We start from the raw sequence: 15986 nt of genomic DNA, 5'->3' as shown, positions 1-15986 counted from the left end.
TTTGACACAGCTGTGACCTGCACCTCAACTCCTACCTTCTTGGTTTGGTAACAACCACATTCTATAGGTTCTGTTACTGGTGCTCCAATGATTTTACATCAGCCGGCAATGATTGGTTTGGCAGGGGAGAAGACTGGAGCAACCGTAATGGAGACAAGGGCTACAGCGATTGGGAGTACGACAGAGACTTTGGCAGAAATATCAAGGAGGCATTAAATAAAAGCTCCATGTGCTTCAGATAGAAAAAGTAAGAAGAAGTTCAGAGGAAGTCTGGAGTCTAGAGAACAAACAGAGAAAAAAATGTGTTGTGGTTTGTCCTTGTTGGAAAATGTTTAAAGAATAGAAGGGACTGAGACTGTACAGACTCGCCAAACCTCTACAACTGTAACTGTAGACTCCATTTCCGGATATAACTTGTTAATCAGTCAAAGAAGAAAATGTAGTTTTGCTCGATTCTAAACAACCTAGACCAAAAACGCAGAACTCTTGTCTTTGAATTTCTTAAACTGCTCCGGAAATAAGGTTACCCATTGTCTCCACAGATAAATAATCCTCACGGTGTTACATAATTACACTCAACGATGTCTTTAAATGAAAAAGAAACTTAGTAGTCCAAGATGCAAAATTCATGTCGCAATTTTCACCTCCGACAGCTTTATAATAGCATAAGCTTTCCACTGAGTAACCCTCCTGCCCCACAGCGGCAGACATGTTCTGAAAGTCTACAAAGCACGAGAGAAAAGAGGGGGGTGGGGCAGGCTTTGACAACTTACTTCGGATTTCAACAACAAGCAGCAGCGGCGTGTGATTTCATTTTCTTTCTTTTTTTTTCCCACCATTTATCCGAGCTGAATGTGTTTCTCGGCTGAGGCGTTCGGGCATAAAGTACCTGCCGTAAAGGTTAACCTTTTTCCTCACCTGCCTTGCCTCGTCCGCCGCCTTCCCCATACAACCCCCACACTCTCCCCATGCCCTTCGGTTTAACCAGAAAAACAGGAAAAGTGTTCAAATGAATCCCTGATTAGAGAGACCCAGACACATGCAGGCAAATCAATACGAGCAGACACAAACCCACACAAGCAGCCACATCAGCCGTTGGTGATTTCCATTTGGGTTCCGCGGGTCGACTTACTGTGGTGTCCTTCTTGTCGTTCCAGCGTGAGATAAAACTATTCTCTCTCTCCATCTGTTGCACCTGGTCTTCATTGACCTGTTGGAAACAACATAAAAACACAAACACACACACAGACTTTAATTCAAACTCAGCCAAACAGAAACTTTCTGATCAAGTAAACAACTCTTGAGAAACATTAAGCATCTTGATAGAATTATGAAACCACTTTCGGTAATAATATAAACTCCAGCGCTTAAAGACGACACATGGAAGGTATCATAAACAAGCTGTGGAATTTGGTCGTTCAAGCTGACATTTCTGAAATTCGTTTCGAAGGAGGAACTTAGCTGTGAGGCGTTTGACACACAGAGTGAATCCGCTTCCCTTCCATAAAACTCTGGAATCATCATTATCATTTTCAGAGAACAATTTGCTTTGTTCGAGTTATACGAATGGCAGAGAAGATTGGGAAGGAAAAAAAAAAAAAAAAAAGCCCAACAAACTCATCGTGTGTGTGTTTAGGCCTGATAATAGGCCTCGTCGACGGCATCCAGCAAGGAGCTCGAGCCTTAATTAGCGAGACGTCTCGCTCGTTTTATGTCACAGCGTTCACAGCTATTGGACTCGTATTTGGTTGAGCTTAATGGCTATTTGTCATGCGAGCAACGTCGTCCGGCTCCGATTCGGAGTGAATGCGGTTTGCGGTTCCTGCATGGGCGCTGCGTGTCCCATAATCCAAGGGTAACATTGATCCCACACCCATCAACAGCAGAGTCAAGTCCATTGTGGAGATTTGGCAACAACAGTTCTTCCCCCAGAATAAAGTCCTGTCTGCAGCTTGTTCTATGTAATAAAGTGATATCCTTATGCTCTAATCAAGTATTGATCATTGATTGTAATGCAAATGACATGGACGGATGGAAGATGGATGAGTTTTTTATTGAGGCGAAAAAAACAAAATAAATCCACACATCCCAGTCATAAGGAGAATAAAACAGGTTCAGTTATATTTTCTCTTTTCCAAAGTGGCTCGACACATATAGAACAGAGTCATAAGCCTCGTTTCCCCTCAAGCGCAATGTGTCCTGGACAAGAGTCTAGGTGTTCTCGGTGACCTGTTTATTTATTTTTTTTATAAAATCTGTTTTCTGGAAATGTGTTCCATCCGTCAGCAAAGACACTGCTGTCAATATCTGGCTGTTGATTCTAAAAGTTTCAAGTATACCAACTTTTTAGAATATATATTTATATAGGGAATAAAAATGGAAGGTTATCTAACTTGCAGGTGGAGGATTTAACCACGTTCAGTTAGCCTTTTTTCAACCTCATTGTTTCCCAGTTCCTCTCCACTCAGAGTTCTGTCAAATGGCGGGGAAAGAAAATACAGCAGTTCTGACTTACATTGAAGAGTGTAATGTAGTTGTTGATGAGGTCACGGACCACGCTAATTTCCTGTGGGGTTTGTCCCCGGGTCTGGAACAAGCAGGAGGAGAAAACGGTGGCCAGTTTTTCGCTCGGCATGCGGTTGAGGTGGGAGCACTGCTGAATCCTGAATCACAGGGACGCAGACTTTTAGCAAGAAGAATAAATAAATGCCCATGCATATTGTTAACACTCACATTTGCTAGACATTAGTCCAAATTCAACAAATGGACCAAAAAGTCTTATAATTTATATCAAGGACATAAAGCTGCACACAGATACAGAAGAAATCAAGCTTGAAAGCTCTACACAGTACCCCAGGGTCCACAAGATCAAGGTAAGCTGTAGAACAAAGCGATAGTTGTTTAGTATTCAGGAGGGACACGTGTAATTTATTGTGTTGCCCATTTATTAACACATCTGCAAGTCTTGTTTTTAATGTTAAACACACTCAAACTCAGTCTCCTTCAGGATGTGTGACTTTGAAATAGCCTCAATTGCACAAGCTATAAATGTGTCTCAGGTCTGTGTGTGTTTGTGTGTGTGTGTGTGTGTGCACCTGTACAGATGTTGCAGCAGAGCATCGAGGGTTGACCTGTTTATCTTTGGCAAGCTATCGATGAAGGTTGAGTACTTCTTCACTCGCTGCCTCTCGTCCTTCTCGTCTGCAAAAGAAAAACGCACATCACGAGAACCAATCCACACGACGTCAAATACGAGGCCACAGACACACAAGGGTCACGCTTTACTTCCATTTTCATTGTAAAGCAAATCCGAGTATTTTCTTTTTCATCTCTTATAATGAAATCGTGTCTCCGCCGCGACCATGAATATTGTAGAGCCACATTACCAGACTATAACCATATCCCACTTGTCCTTTAACACTGGCATATTTTTCCTTGTTGATGTTGAACTGACGTACCGAGAGCCGACACCCAGTACGGATAGAGCTCCTTGGTCAGTAGAGCGTCCTCTGCTTGGGACAAGAAGCTCTTCAGGGTGTCCGTCACGTCCTCCAGCTGGTGCTCCTTCTCCCTCAGCTTCACATTACGGGCGTTGAGGGTGAAATCCTGCAGGAGGAGTGCGACTCGGGCGGGTTCCCCAGGCCTCTGATAGACCCCCTCCTGACACAATCCTGGATGGAAGGTCAAGACAAAATAATAAATATAAATCATTTATCTAACGCCGTCTCTGGTGTCTGGAAACATGTAATGTGCCATAGACTGTATATAAATAAATATAATATGAAAGTGAAGCTGAGGCGTGTAGTACATATATTTCTACAATAATTATAGGACAATAACCAACGTTATGTTCAAATTGGATTTAAGGACTTTAGTAATGTTGCATAATCACATTTTAATTGCAGGTAGAATAAAATTAACCGGTGTCACATTCCATTCAAAGTTCACTTCATTGTCGGTCCCTTACACACACCACATTGTCTAAGTTCACTTTTGCTTTTCTGATGCATTTACAAAAAAAACACATTTTCTGTTGCGTTTATATTTTGTAGCAATCGGAGCCATGACTAGTTCGACTACATTTTCTACATTTGGAAGAGAGATGGGATAATGTCGCTGCTGCATTAAGCTCCAGTACTTTAGAAAGCATGAAATTCTCATCACGACGCAGCACACTGAATGAATCAGCTCCTCGAGGGGGAAATCCTAATAACAGTCCAGCTGAACTTTTTTCCCCGAAAACTTTTCTTCCCCCACATAAATTTGAAAGAAACTCACCATACTGAGTGACAAAGGCGAGGCAACTGTCGACTATGATGGGGACTCCATTTTTAGTCAGCTGTTGGTCGCTGAGGGCTTTGCCATCCGTGCCCGCAGCCAGAGTGATGGCAGAGTGCCACAGTTCAAAGTCCGCCTTGTTGAAGCCGTGGATGTAAACTGTTCTGTTGAAATGAAAAGAAACAATCATTAAAAACATTTTGATAAATGTGGCAATATGGTGTTTCTTAGGGTTAAGTTGTTCGTACATTTGGAAAAAGCAAATCGACCAACAAGATTAAAAGGAAATTTAAAAGCACCTCCACAGAACACACGGCCATCAACAACCAGCGTTTTCCCTTGAAGCTTGATCAAAAGCGCACGGACAAATGCAAATGAACCGAGTAAGTAACAAAGTCTTGTTGTATTATTCTAACAGGAAGAACTAAAACTGTGCTGCGACGAGTTTCGTGCCATCTCACCTCTTCTCTCTAACTGAGGCAGGCAGCCAAGTGCAGGTTTAATTACCTCGGATGGTTACAGTAGGTAAAGTGCATTCGGACTAACAAGACAACGGCAGAATCAAAGCCGCTGCATAATGCATGGACTCACTGTATCACAAGTACGTTGCCAATTAGCACACCTTTTTTTATTTCCAGTGACTGACGTACCTTCCACCCTCCACCATCAGCAGGACTTGTATCTTATCCTCACCCTCGGTATGTGTGGAGACAGCTGAGGAAAAAAAAAGAAAAGAGAATGAGCGACGAGCTGAGGTTAATGCAATCTCCAAAACGGTGTACATTCAAATGTGCAACATGTTCCGTGCTCGTGCACCGTAACGCATCAGGAACAGTTTAGATTTGACATTTGGAGCGCAGACGCTTAGAAGCTTTTTGCCGTGAAACGTGGACGTCGATGCATTCATTACCCGTCCCCCAAAAGGTCTCTGTTCTCTTAAGCATGCATTTCTGTTTTTTATGGCAATCGTGGCAAATAATACGTTGCACAATTCGTCTAGACATATGTGACGATCACTTTAAAATGTGCAGACATGCTGAGGGACGAAAAGTGAGTGAACAGTACAGGATTGTGCACGTGGAGTTCAAAGTGTTTCTGTTTAATGGGAAACAGGAGCAGTTTTTGCATCACTGACTTAGTAACTGTGGCTTAAACAAGAGCAGGAAGTCGAACAAGAACACGTGTCATTAGTCATCAAGCTTTACATGTATGTTTGCAATGAGGGTAGTTTTTCACACGGCTTTCAGCATCCTCCGTCGATTCAGTCCATCTTTTGAAATTGAAATAACAGCGCAAGGATGCAGAGAAACTGGGCGACAGGACTCGAGAGCGCCGCCGTGATCTCGTCTGTGGGTTCAAACAGCTGCTTGGATCATAGCAGCATCAACAAACAAACATGTACAGGAAACAGATGCGAGACGAGTCACAAATCTCTCTGCAACGACATCACACTCAAATCTCTGGTCGTGCTTAAATAAACAGACTGCACTTAAAATAAAAATGAAATTGTAAGCTCATTAAATAATTACCTGTGCAGAATGTAAGATTCTACCAGGGTGAAGAGTGATTCAATATTTATGGAAATGTGCTTTCTTGCCAAGAGAGGTTATATTTGTATGGTTGCTAATTAGCTCGGCTTAAAAATGTCTCTTTCACACTTATTTTGTCTGTGTTAAACAAACAAGATATAACGTATAATTATTGAACTTAGCTAAGCTAACTGGCCACGAGCGGTACCTTCATATTTACCCTACTTCCAATGAATTTGGATTATCACCTCTACATTTGAAAAACACATTTGGCATTCAGATGATTCTTTCCTCGCTATCTGAACTGGATTGTCACTCCACAACTTCTGCACGTGCTTCTTTAATAAACACACATATTGATAATATCTACTGACAGAACTTTTAATTTGATTGTTGTCACAAAAGAAGACAGGAGGAATGGCACAAAACAACACCAAAAAAACATTACGCCAATTGTATTTTGGCAAACAAAGCCTTTGTATTTTGAGCTAAACAGCAAAAAAAAAAAAAAAAAAAACATTAATTCCCCAAAGACTCTCTTAACAAATAATTAGCTTTTTATTTTCTTGGGCAGATTTTCAAGGGCATGGAGTTTCATTCTGATATAAACAACAAGAGAAGAAAAAACAGAGAACTGACATGAGAGAGGTTTATTAGCTGTGTTATCAGGTAAATGCAAAACACTTGTCATTGCTGTTTGAACAAACACACAGCAAACCTCTTTCATCCATCTCACAGCTCAGTGGGATTTTATTTTATTTTTTTAAATCACTTAATATTCTTGTGTGATAAGGAACCGAGTCAGCGGCCTTGTTCTCTTCATAATTTGTACTGGGCGTCCTTTAAGAGATTTTCATTATGTATTTTTCTTTCTAACAATCAGGGGGATTGAGGTTGCTGCTGCACGTTTTCTCTAAAAGTATTATTGTCTCTAACGATCCAAAGTTCGAAGGTGAGAACCTGGTGATTCTTTTTGGTGTGGTAGCAAATTTTTACGATTTGTTAAGATGATGATGATGATGATGTGAATATAAAATGTGACGGCAATCAATGGGAACAAAAGAACACTTCATCCCTCACTTTCAATTTAAAATATCAGACATTGGAAATACATTACGTTTCCAGAGGTAATGGCTAAAATACCAAGGCTACCTGAAAAAGGAATTAACCCTCCATATGTTATTTTAACAAATGCAAATGTTATTTAGCGTGCACTATTTCTAATGTCAGTCATCACCACATCTTTCACTACATCCATGTTAATACATTAAGGGATCGTGGTTGTACCACTCTAGTGTGTTTGCATCTCAAACTAAAATCTTTGCCGTTTTATTTTGAAAAGTCTACCTCTGCATTTAAGTAGAAGCAGGCAGAACAGGAAAAGTTTGACTGAGGTTTTTTTGGACGGACTAACATAAAATCTGCTGATGATTTTTCTCCTCTATCTCAGTGCCTTAAAAGAAATCCACTGAGAACTTTGGGCTGAATGAGCTCAAAGTTAATGCGCTCGTCATTTCACAAAGTTCTGGGTGGGAAGGCTGATTTGTGCTCAGTGACAGGTTAATAATTATCCAACTGTATCTGTCACTTTCCACTCGTTTACTTTGGTTCCAGTTATTTGTGCGTCAGACGTCTTTACACGCGACATCACAAAGACATCACCCCTCACTCAAGTGCTCCCATAAGGCCGCAGGAAGTCAATTTGAAATGTGGTGCACCCTCGCTCTATGGAAATTCTTTTTTCTTTTTTTCTTTATTAATAAAGCACTTAACAAAAACAAAGTTACAAAGTGCCACACATCCAAGAGAAGAATATTGAACAATTGACACAGATAAATAAAATGTTTTTAACTGATGCTTAAGGCCATGAAAATTGTCCTAGTTGTTGGGTTGAGAAGACGAAAACAATAAGTGACAGACAAGGCAATTAAGGCTAAAATAAAAAGAAACCAGATTTTAAAATGATCACTCACACACTCTCGCAGCCTGAGGGAACAGGAACAGACTGCATCTCACTGACAATAAACTCCTGATGCATGTTGGAAACATGTAGCGATTTTAATTGAAAAGTTTATCTAATCCCTCGGCGCGACACAGGGCCACCTTTCATGTGGCGGTGTCACCGTTAGAGAAAATAACAGTTAATCCCGTGTCACAGACTCTGATTCCTAAAGGAATCCTTTCAGCGCTCCAGAACCCCCCCCTCCGACAAAACACAGTCCCTTCCGGCGCCCTGGGCTCCCTGGCTGTGACAAATATGCTTTGAGAGAAGCAAGGAATATAAATAAAAAAACGAGCACAGTCGCAGTCCGTCATCCCGCCTGAGGTGAGCGGACGGGGCGGCACTTTGTGCAATTTGATCCACGTCGAGCTGTAAATGGATTTAAAAAGATCTGATGATTCTGCCCTCCTTCTGTTTGCACACTTGTGTAATCGACTGAAATGTTCCCAAATCTTTATTATCTGCCAAAGTATGTGTGGACTTTTGAGCCTTTGATCCCTGATGGCAGCCGCGGCCCACTCACCGTCCTTTCAACACCTCCTACTTGTGTGATTCATGATAAAGAGATGGAAACAGATCTACAAAGACACCTGGAAAAACAAGAAGCCCCCATGGGAGCGTGTCCAGAGCATCAGTCTACTTTTAGAAAATCAGAGTTCGCAGCAGCTCAATTTCCAGCCTTATCAGAGAATGAACAAGAGTCAGAATCTGAAAAACAACTCTTCCAAAAGGTCAATGGGTCATTAAAGGAAGAAAACTGCTCTTAATCACTGACAGCATCGGCTGTAAATGCACACGTTCCCTTCTTCACAACAGCATATGAGTATTTGGGAAACTTTTTCCAGACATCTAGGGTCGTATTTTGCTGCCATGGAAGAAAAAAACAACAAGAGAAGTGGAAGAACTGTCTCCAGACCTCTTTACTGCTGAAACAGACTTCGGACAGAATCATCTGTCAAGCCAACCAAACATTAGCGTCTGTCACAGACTGTCACGATGAGGAGGGAGAAACAATCAGAAAAAAAGGAGAGCCTGTCAGGAGAGGCTGTGAGCACACGGCAGATAACAAAAAGACGAATTAGCTGCTTTTGCAAACACACTTTGACAAGTTCCTGAAATGTGGGAATTGTGTTGTGTTTTAATGGAATTATTCCCCTTTCACTGATATTTTAAAACGCCAGAGGAGGACTATATTATCCTTGGATTCTAGGTCATCCTTGTTAACCTTATAAAACCACATTTAAATTCACCACATCCAGATTTTTGAATGGATCTGCACCAAATTACATGAACATGCCTGATTTTTGTTTTCATCAAGATGCATAAATAGTTTTCACATTGTTCAATCCTAGATCTGCCCTAACATTGAACAGGTTCTTCCCTGATCAATACTGCATCCTTCCATTAAGTGCCATGGCCATCCAACAAACAAACAAGAAAATCCTCAGCGGAGGTAAGTAAAATGTCGATTTGGCATAAATCTTGAGGGGCTTTCACACCAACATCTTTTGGTCGAGACCTTCTGACTGCTCAGTTTAGTCTGAAGTAAAACAACAGGTGTGAAAGGAAGTTAAGTTGGCGTGTACTGCAGCCTGCAGCTGGTGATGCTGGTAATATAAAAATATATATATGAGATATAACAGTGATTATGAAAATAACAGAATTTTCTCTGTTCAAACAGAAACCCTACATCCACAAACCAATCAATGTCTGGTACAGTTAGATGCATGTACTTTAACCTTTTCACTGGTAAATCTGATATTGTTGACCTTTATTTTAACGTCTACTATTTATCTCCGTGTCCCTCAGCTCCAATCACTGAGAGTCAGTCTGCAGAAGAAAAACTAAATGAGCAGCACTCTTACTGAGCTCCTGAAGCTGTTTGAGCTGAAGCACCTCCTCCTCTTCCTCCTCTTCGCCTGGGCTGAAGTGCAGGGCCGAGCCTTCCAGCATGAACCAGCCCGTCCTCCAGTGGTACAGGTCATGGCCCTCCTTGTAGTTGAGTTTGCCAATCAGCTCGCTGTCTCTCTGCACCAGACCCTCCACTTTAGACGGGACGAAGCACTGCGAGATGAACAGTAGGCAAGAAAAACGGAAATGAAGAACTTTCAAAATTAAACAACGAGAAACTTTTCACGTCACCTCACGACAACACAACAGGTGCCGCTTTCTTCTTCGAGGCGTAAACCTTTGCACAGTTTCTCTGTCCCTGGCTGAATTATCTTCCAGCTGCACATCCCTCCCTCCCGCTCAGCTGTCTGGCCATTGTTGTGCGATTCAAATTGAAATACGGAGGTGTGGAAGGGCTGTGGTACAGATGGAGAGGCATACGGACTAATGCAGCTACACCTCCCACTATCTATGACGGGGTTGCCTGGGATTAAGGAGATAAAAAGGGGAATTGGGGACATATTTATGTTGGGTGTTATAACAAGATCCTGTCTGCATGTGGGGGGAAGAGATAGCAGGACCACTTGTCTTATTGGAAAAAGCACAGGAGCTCACTGGGGGACAATGTGTTGCACAGCAGCGAATATAAAAATATGAGGTGGAGTTCTGCACTTTCACAGTTTCCTCTTTTGAAACTATAAGTGAGAAACAAACTTACAAAAAGAAACAATGGCAGCGAGTGTGTGTTTTATGCAAAGTCTGTCACCTTTGTCAGCGCCTGGGTCCAGTCATGCTGCGTTTCCTGCGTCTCAGCGCCGACAGTCAGAACTCTCTCCGTCTGCAGGTACAGCTCCATGGTAAACACAGCCCTGCCACAGACACACAAACTCACTGTTGAATATATCTGCAGTGGAGAGTGTTCTCATGCACAAACAGGAAGGAGGCAAAGAAACTTCCAGGACTTTACATTTACACACATGCACGGTTTGTACTTTGAAGCAACAAAGCAAACTTGATCACCAACAACAACGTGATCCAGATGTGACGCACCTTTGAGTTCCCATCACGCATCACATTCACAAGGTGGTCTGGGCTGTGTATGGCTCTGACCCTTTTTCAGTGTGTATATCTGTGCTTTTACGACGTCTGAACATATTGAAAAGTAAATGGGCAATTTGATTTGCTGGGAACACGCCAGGAAAAAGTACATTTACGTCGATGAAGCATCAGAAAGTGTATTTTGGGTTAAAAACAACCGATAGGACGTACTTACAGCTACGTCCACTTGTGATCAGCTCCCCCGAGATGCATGTTAATGTTTGGTATGAACAAGGTCAAAGGTCAAGATATTCTTTTCAGAAATATTCTGTTCACGTGTGCACTATTCTATGGATTTACAACAAGAGAATTCCCAGTACAACTACAGTCGTTTGGCTACTGAGCTCCACTGAAGTGTCTGGAAACCGAACTACAGAGAAGGAGGAGAGGTGCATATTTTCACACCGTCACACTGAGGAGACGTTCGTAGTGTTGCATTTGTTTTCTCCACATGAAAAGTACCATGAATAGTTGTGTAACAATATAGAGAGGAACAATCCTTTGCTCTTTGTCTCAGCTCTGCACATCTGCTCCAGAGTTCAGAGGAGAACTGTGACTCAAATCTGATTTTTTAATACAAACTGTGGCCAAGGTGCAACTTTAAAAAACAAGAGATTTATGATGCGAATTCAACCCAAAATCTTACAATTGATTTTATTCTATTTATTTTTTTCGCTTTCACTTGAAGCCACAAATTATAAGATAATACATTTATTTAAGGGTTTTATTCAAAATATCTGTCTGGACTTTGGTGTATGAAAAAAAGAACAAAGTCAAGTGAAGTGAAATTTGAGCCAAGGAACAACCTATTCATTTTCTGAAGAAAGGGATGAATCCAGAAATGTGTCCATGTTCTTTAACAACGTGAGATGGATGTTGTTTTATTTCCATTCTGACCAATTTCTCAAAAAATATATCGTGGATCTTGTCGGAAATAATCTGGCATATTTAGGGGGCTGATCTTTAGGACAAATCTGCGTGTAGCAAATTTAAATGTGGTTTCATAAGGGCGTTGATGAAAGAATGAGTTATTAGCAGAAAACGAATTCTATAATTCATGTATAAACACACTCACTACACTTGTAGATGAAATCCATCCTGTCGGAAGCAAAAAGGCAGCTATTAATCTTTGTTGGTCTTTCTCCATGTCTCTCTCCCTCTTTATTTTTCTCTCAGTGAAGGTATAGAGGTCAGAGTATCACTCTCTTAATGATTTGAACACAGTGCCAAGCGGTCGCTCCTTCTCCACCGGTACGCTGTGGCGGGGGAGGCTCTAAATGCTACAGAGCTGGGTGTTTAAGGTGGCGTGTCACCGGGGGTCACGGCAGCGCTGAGCCGCTCTTCTCTCACGCGTATCAGGGGAACAGTCGAGACATGGGTGTTTGTATGCCCTCGTGTGACCCCCCCCCCCCCCCACCTCCCCTGCTTCCTCCTCGACGGCAGGTGTGCAGGCGCTTGTTAGAGGGGGTCCCAGAGGGAGAGGGATGGAGAGACAGAGGGAGGGGGGTGGTGGAGGGGTATGTTGGGCAAACGGTATCGTAAAGGAAAGGACAGGAGGAGAAGACGGCGGGAAAAAGAGATGAACGCAGCATTATGAGCGTCCCAGAGGGAGGATGTGGCACGAGAGAGGAAAGAAGGAGGGAGGAAGGAAGGAAGAGAACTGGAAAGTTCACTTTCCTCAGCACTGTAGTTAATTTGACAGACTGTGTTTTCTACAGGTCTCCTGACGCTCACTCACACTCTACTCTAAAGGATTAAATAGCCACGTGCAGCACAACCTCATGTTTTTTTAAGTTTATTGGCGAGTAACATCTCCCACACTCAGATAAAAAAACTGTTTATAGCAAACGTCACTGCCAATGACAGGCAAGAGAATATGTTTAAGACCTGAGCAAATTAAAAATAAGACTTTTTAATGACTTCTTGTTATTATAAATTATAACTGAATACTTTCTTATTGTTGTGCAGCGGCTCCTATAATCTGTACTTTTAGTTGTGCAACACTTTGTTGGCTGAGGGAAACTATACGAGACGAATTATTGGGGGCAAGATAAAAAAAAAAATAAAAAAAAAAGTTTAATTTCTAATTCAAGCTTGTGCTTATTTAGGTGCTGAAACAGAACTTTCTGTTGTAGAGTAAAGTTTGACAGAGCTCAGACTCTTCTCCGTGTGGAGTGTGCTGCTGCAGGATTCACCTGTGGTTTCAACTTGCACGGAGTTATCTTTAGTTTTCCTTTAACCTTTTATTTTCTCCTTAAGGACTTTGTGTGCTGAGAGAAAGTCTTAATTCCCCAGCCCTCAAATATATATAGTTATATAAAAACCCACCTGAGTGACAAAGCTAACATGTAAAAGTCTTTAAAAACTAAACTATTTTTGTTGGTGTGCGAGACAGACGGTGAGAAAGAGCTGCAAAAAGAGAAAAACAGTAAAAGAGCAGGGAGGTTTGTTTCCAAGGTTTTTAGTCGACTTTGAAAGTCAGAATTGAGTCAGGAATAAAACGTCCTGAGAAACACTCAACTTATCACCAGCCAGCATGACTGACTTTACATTAATTCCTTGGGAGAGGGTTTGTAATATTCATACTTTAGCGAAACGCACGTGTCCTCTGCCACGGTGAAATTACCCAAACGCTGCGCTTTAATGGAAACGACACCTACGGCCTCCTGCAGAGCGGCGATAGGCTGCTGGTGGGAGTGTGTCATCTGCATACATTAATATTCATCAGCGGCACACAGTCGAAAAGGTGAGGCGCTCGCCGCGAGAGGACGCTGGGGGAACGCTGGGAAGTTGAGCCCCCACAGGGCTTTATGGGAAATGATTCCTGGGGTGACGGCATGACCTGTAGCGGGGATGTGTATGCGCTCAGCTACAAATGGCACGCGCAGTATTACCGTCGTAACCTCTCACGGCTGCATGGACGTGTCCACCTCATTAGAAAGGTTGTAGCTGTCCAGATGTGCTTCTAATAGCTGTATGAATAAAATTCACACACACACAAAAAAACATTGTTCCCTCTTCATCACATCTGCTGCTGTCATTAAGGAGCTGCCTTATGCTTTAATCATAAGCCATTATCAGACTCCTCGCTAAGGAGCTGGAGCGCACACACACATGGACACACACTGAAGCCGACAAATACATATGTGCGATCCGGTGGGAGCGGGGAGAGGATCGAGACATCTGCTTCTTCTTTGTGCGTTTTTTTGTTATGTCACTTCCAAAGGAAATAAAGAAAAGTTCTGGTGCCAGAGCAGCTTTTTTAACTCAATCGTAATCTAAAGGGGAAGAGCGATGGGGGAGGTGGAGCCGCCCAGTGAACGGAGGGAGGGCAGTTAAAGAGGCGGCGCTCGCCTGAGTAAACAGGAAATACAGCACCGATAAAGCCTTGATAGGTTCTGTTAAATTGAACAATGCACAAATTATGCTGATGAGACATATGAGGACGAAGACAAACAACGCAGGAGGCTTTGTTTACGTGTGGGTGTCCTGAAACCAGGTGGATAATTTATCACATGAAATATAACATGTGCAGAACATTGTGATTTAGCCAAATTAAAGAAAATCAATCATTGGTAAGCAGCTTTGTGTTGCTTCTGACATGCGTGTCCTGAAAGCTGGTTCAGTGATCACATATAAATGATGATTCATTGAAGGAAATGCAAATTTAGCATTTCAAATGTGTGTGTGTGTTTTAATATGGAGTGTAAATGAATGCCCTAAAACCTGGCTGCAGAGCTGTAAAGAGTGATTTATGTGTAAATTACAATTTAATGCTCTGGATTTAGTTTAATATTAAATGTGATATATCAATATTCATACTCTAATAATGATAGTGAGTCTGAGTTTGGTGGTTGTTAAAGGTTTAACCTCAATTTTGCGATTCTATAGTTAAAAATGTAACACAGAAAACTCCACTGATTCCAAAAAATATCGACAAAGCTTTAAAGGCAACTTTTGACTGATCTTGTGTGATCGTTCATACCCAGCTCCAGTCATGGTCTCAGTGTTGCTGACAGCCAGGCTGACCACCGCCGAGACGTCCACCCTGCCGATGGCCGACGAGCTCCGCTCGCTCTCGTAGAAGGTCAGGAAGCCGCCCTCCAAGGTGCACCAACGACGCGCCATGTCTGAAATTTTATATATATGGTAACTCATTCATTCAAAATATACATATAATATATGTTTTTGACAGAGGATGTAACTCATCAGTGTATTCAAAGCTTTATTCAAGTTTTAACCTGGTTATTGGGGGATGTGAGCAGCTGCATTCAACAAATCTATTTATTTATTGTTTCCATTTATGTTTATATTTCACATAAGAAAAATCAAGTTGCATATTTTGGTTGTATTTGTATATTCTTGGTCAGTTTTTATGCAACACCAAATTAGAGGGATGAAAAGAGATTACACCAGCTGAATGACAGGATTTCTTATCCAACGTCCAGAATCAGCATTCAAGAAACACCGTTAAAGAAAAAACAACATTTGTCCTCTAATCTGTGAAAATACAGTCTACAGACAAATTCCAGAATAAAAAGGTCTTAAATCAAATAAAATCATAGTTATTCTGTTCTAGATCATAACATTTAGTTTTAGTCTACATCAAAATCTGAAATGATCTGAGAATCTATCTGAAATCATGCGCCTGCACTTCATCTTTCTGTTCACGAGAGTCGTGCAAACTGAACGTGACGGCACATGCACAGAATAAGAAGAGATGAGAGACTCCGGGTACTGAACAGATTTCAATCGACAAACATGATCTCGGAGGAAAAAGCTGGAAAACACACAGCATTGTCTTTCATGACTTTCTGACTGTACGATTTACATACCCAATGAGCATGAAGTTCACGAAAACTTACCTAATTTTGGATTTTCAAAGTCACCGTACCATCTGCTTTTTTTGTACCGCAACAAACACCCACATACACACACACACACACACACACACTAAGAGCCCACCCCCGCCTGAGCACCCCACCACCACCCCCTGTCGCTTGCGACTCCAAAGTTTCCACTGTATTTGTCTCATGAATATGCTAATTGTGCGTGTTCCTCTGCCAAATGTGAGATGTTTCTGAAGTAACAGATATAGTTCCAATAAAAAAAGATAGTGTCTACAACTGGCTGTTAAAAGGGAAAAAAGATGTGATAAGCATAGGAAAGGAGGATGTCAGTTTCGCTCT

General features: G+C 41.8%; 1 protein-coding gene across 8 annotated transcripts in view; it reads right to left on the bottom strand.

The window, feature by feature from the left end:
* arap2 (ArfGAP with RhoGAP domain, ankyrin repeat and PH domain 2) overlaps positions 1 to 15986 on the bottom strand; it is a 98859-nt gene that overhangs the window by 15055 nt on the left and 67818 nt on the right. For all 8 annotated transcript variants that reach the window (XR_011239903.1, XM_069518764.1, XM_069518768.1 and 5 more), the window contains 9 exons: positions 14783 to 14927; positions 10466 to 10568; positions 9675 to 9873; positions 4929 to 4992; positions 4279 to 4442; positions 3459 to 3671; positions 3096 to 3201; positions 2516 to 2663; positions 1133 to 1210 (listed from right to left, as the gene is read on the bottom strand). Coding sequence is in view for 7 of the 8 variants with exons in the window: in XM_069518764.1 (XP_069374865.1) it covers positions 1133 to 1210; positions 2516 to 2663; positions 3096 to 3201; positions 3459 to 3671; positions 4279 to 4442; positions 4929 to 4992; positions 9675 to 9873; positions 10466 to 10568; positions 14783 to 14927 (1220 nt within the window). In the remaining variant the exon portion in view is untranslated. The remainder of the gene's footprint in view (positions 1 to 1132; positions 1211 to 2515; positions 2664 to 3095; positions 3202 to 3458; positions 3672 to 4278; positions 4443 to 4928; positions 4993 to 9674; positions 9874 to 10465; positions 10569 to 14782; positions 14928 to 15986) is intronic.

This window comes from Paralichthys olivaceus, chromosome 22 (assembly GCF_024713975.1).
Source record: "Paralichthys olivaceus isolate ysfri-2021 chromosome 22, ASM2471397v2, whole genome shotgun sequence".
Classification (NCBI taxonomy): domain Eukaryota; kingdom Metazoa; phylum Chordata; class Actinopteri; order Pleuronectiformes; family Paralichthyidae; genus Paralichthys; species Paralichthys olivaceus.
Note: the sequence above shows the minus strand (reverse complement) of the source record. Positions and strands in the feature narration are given on the sequence as shown.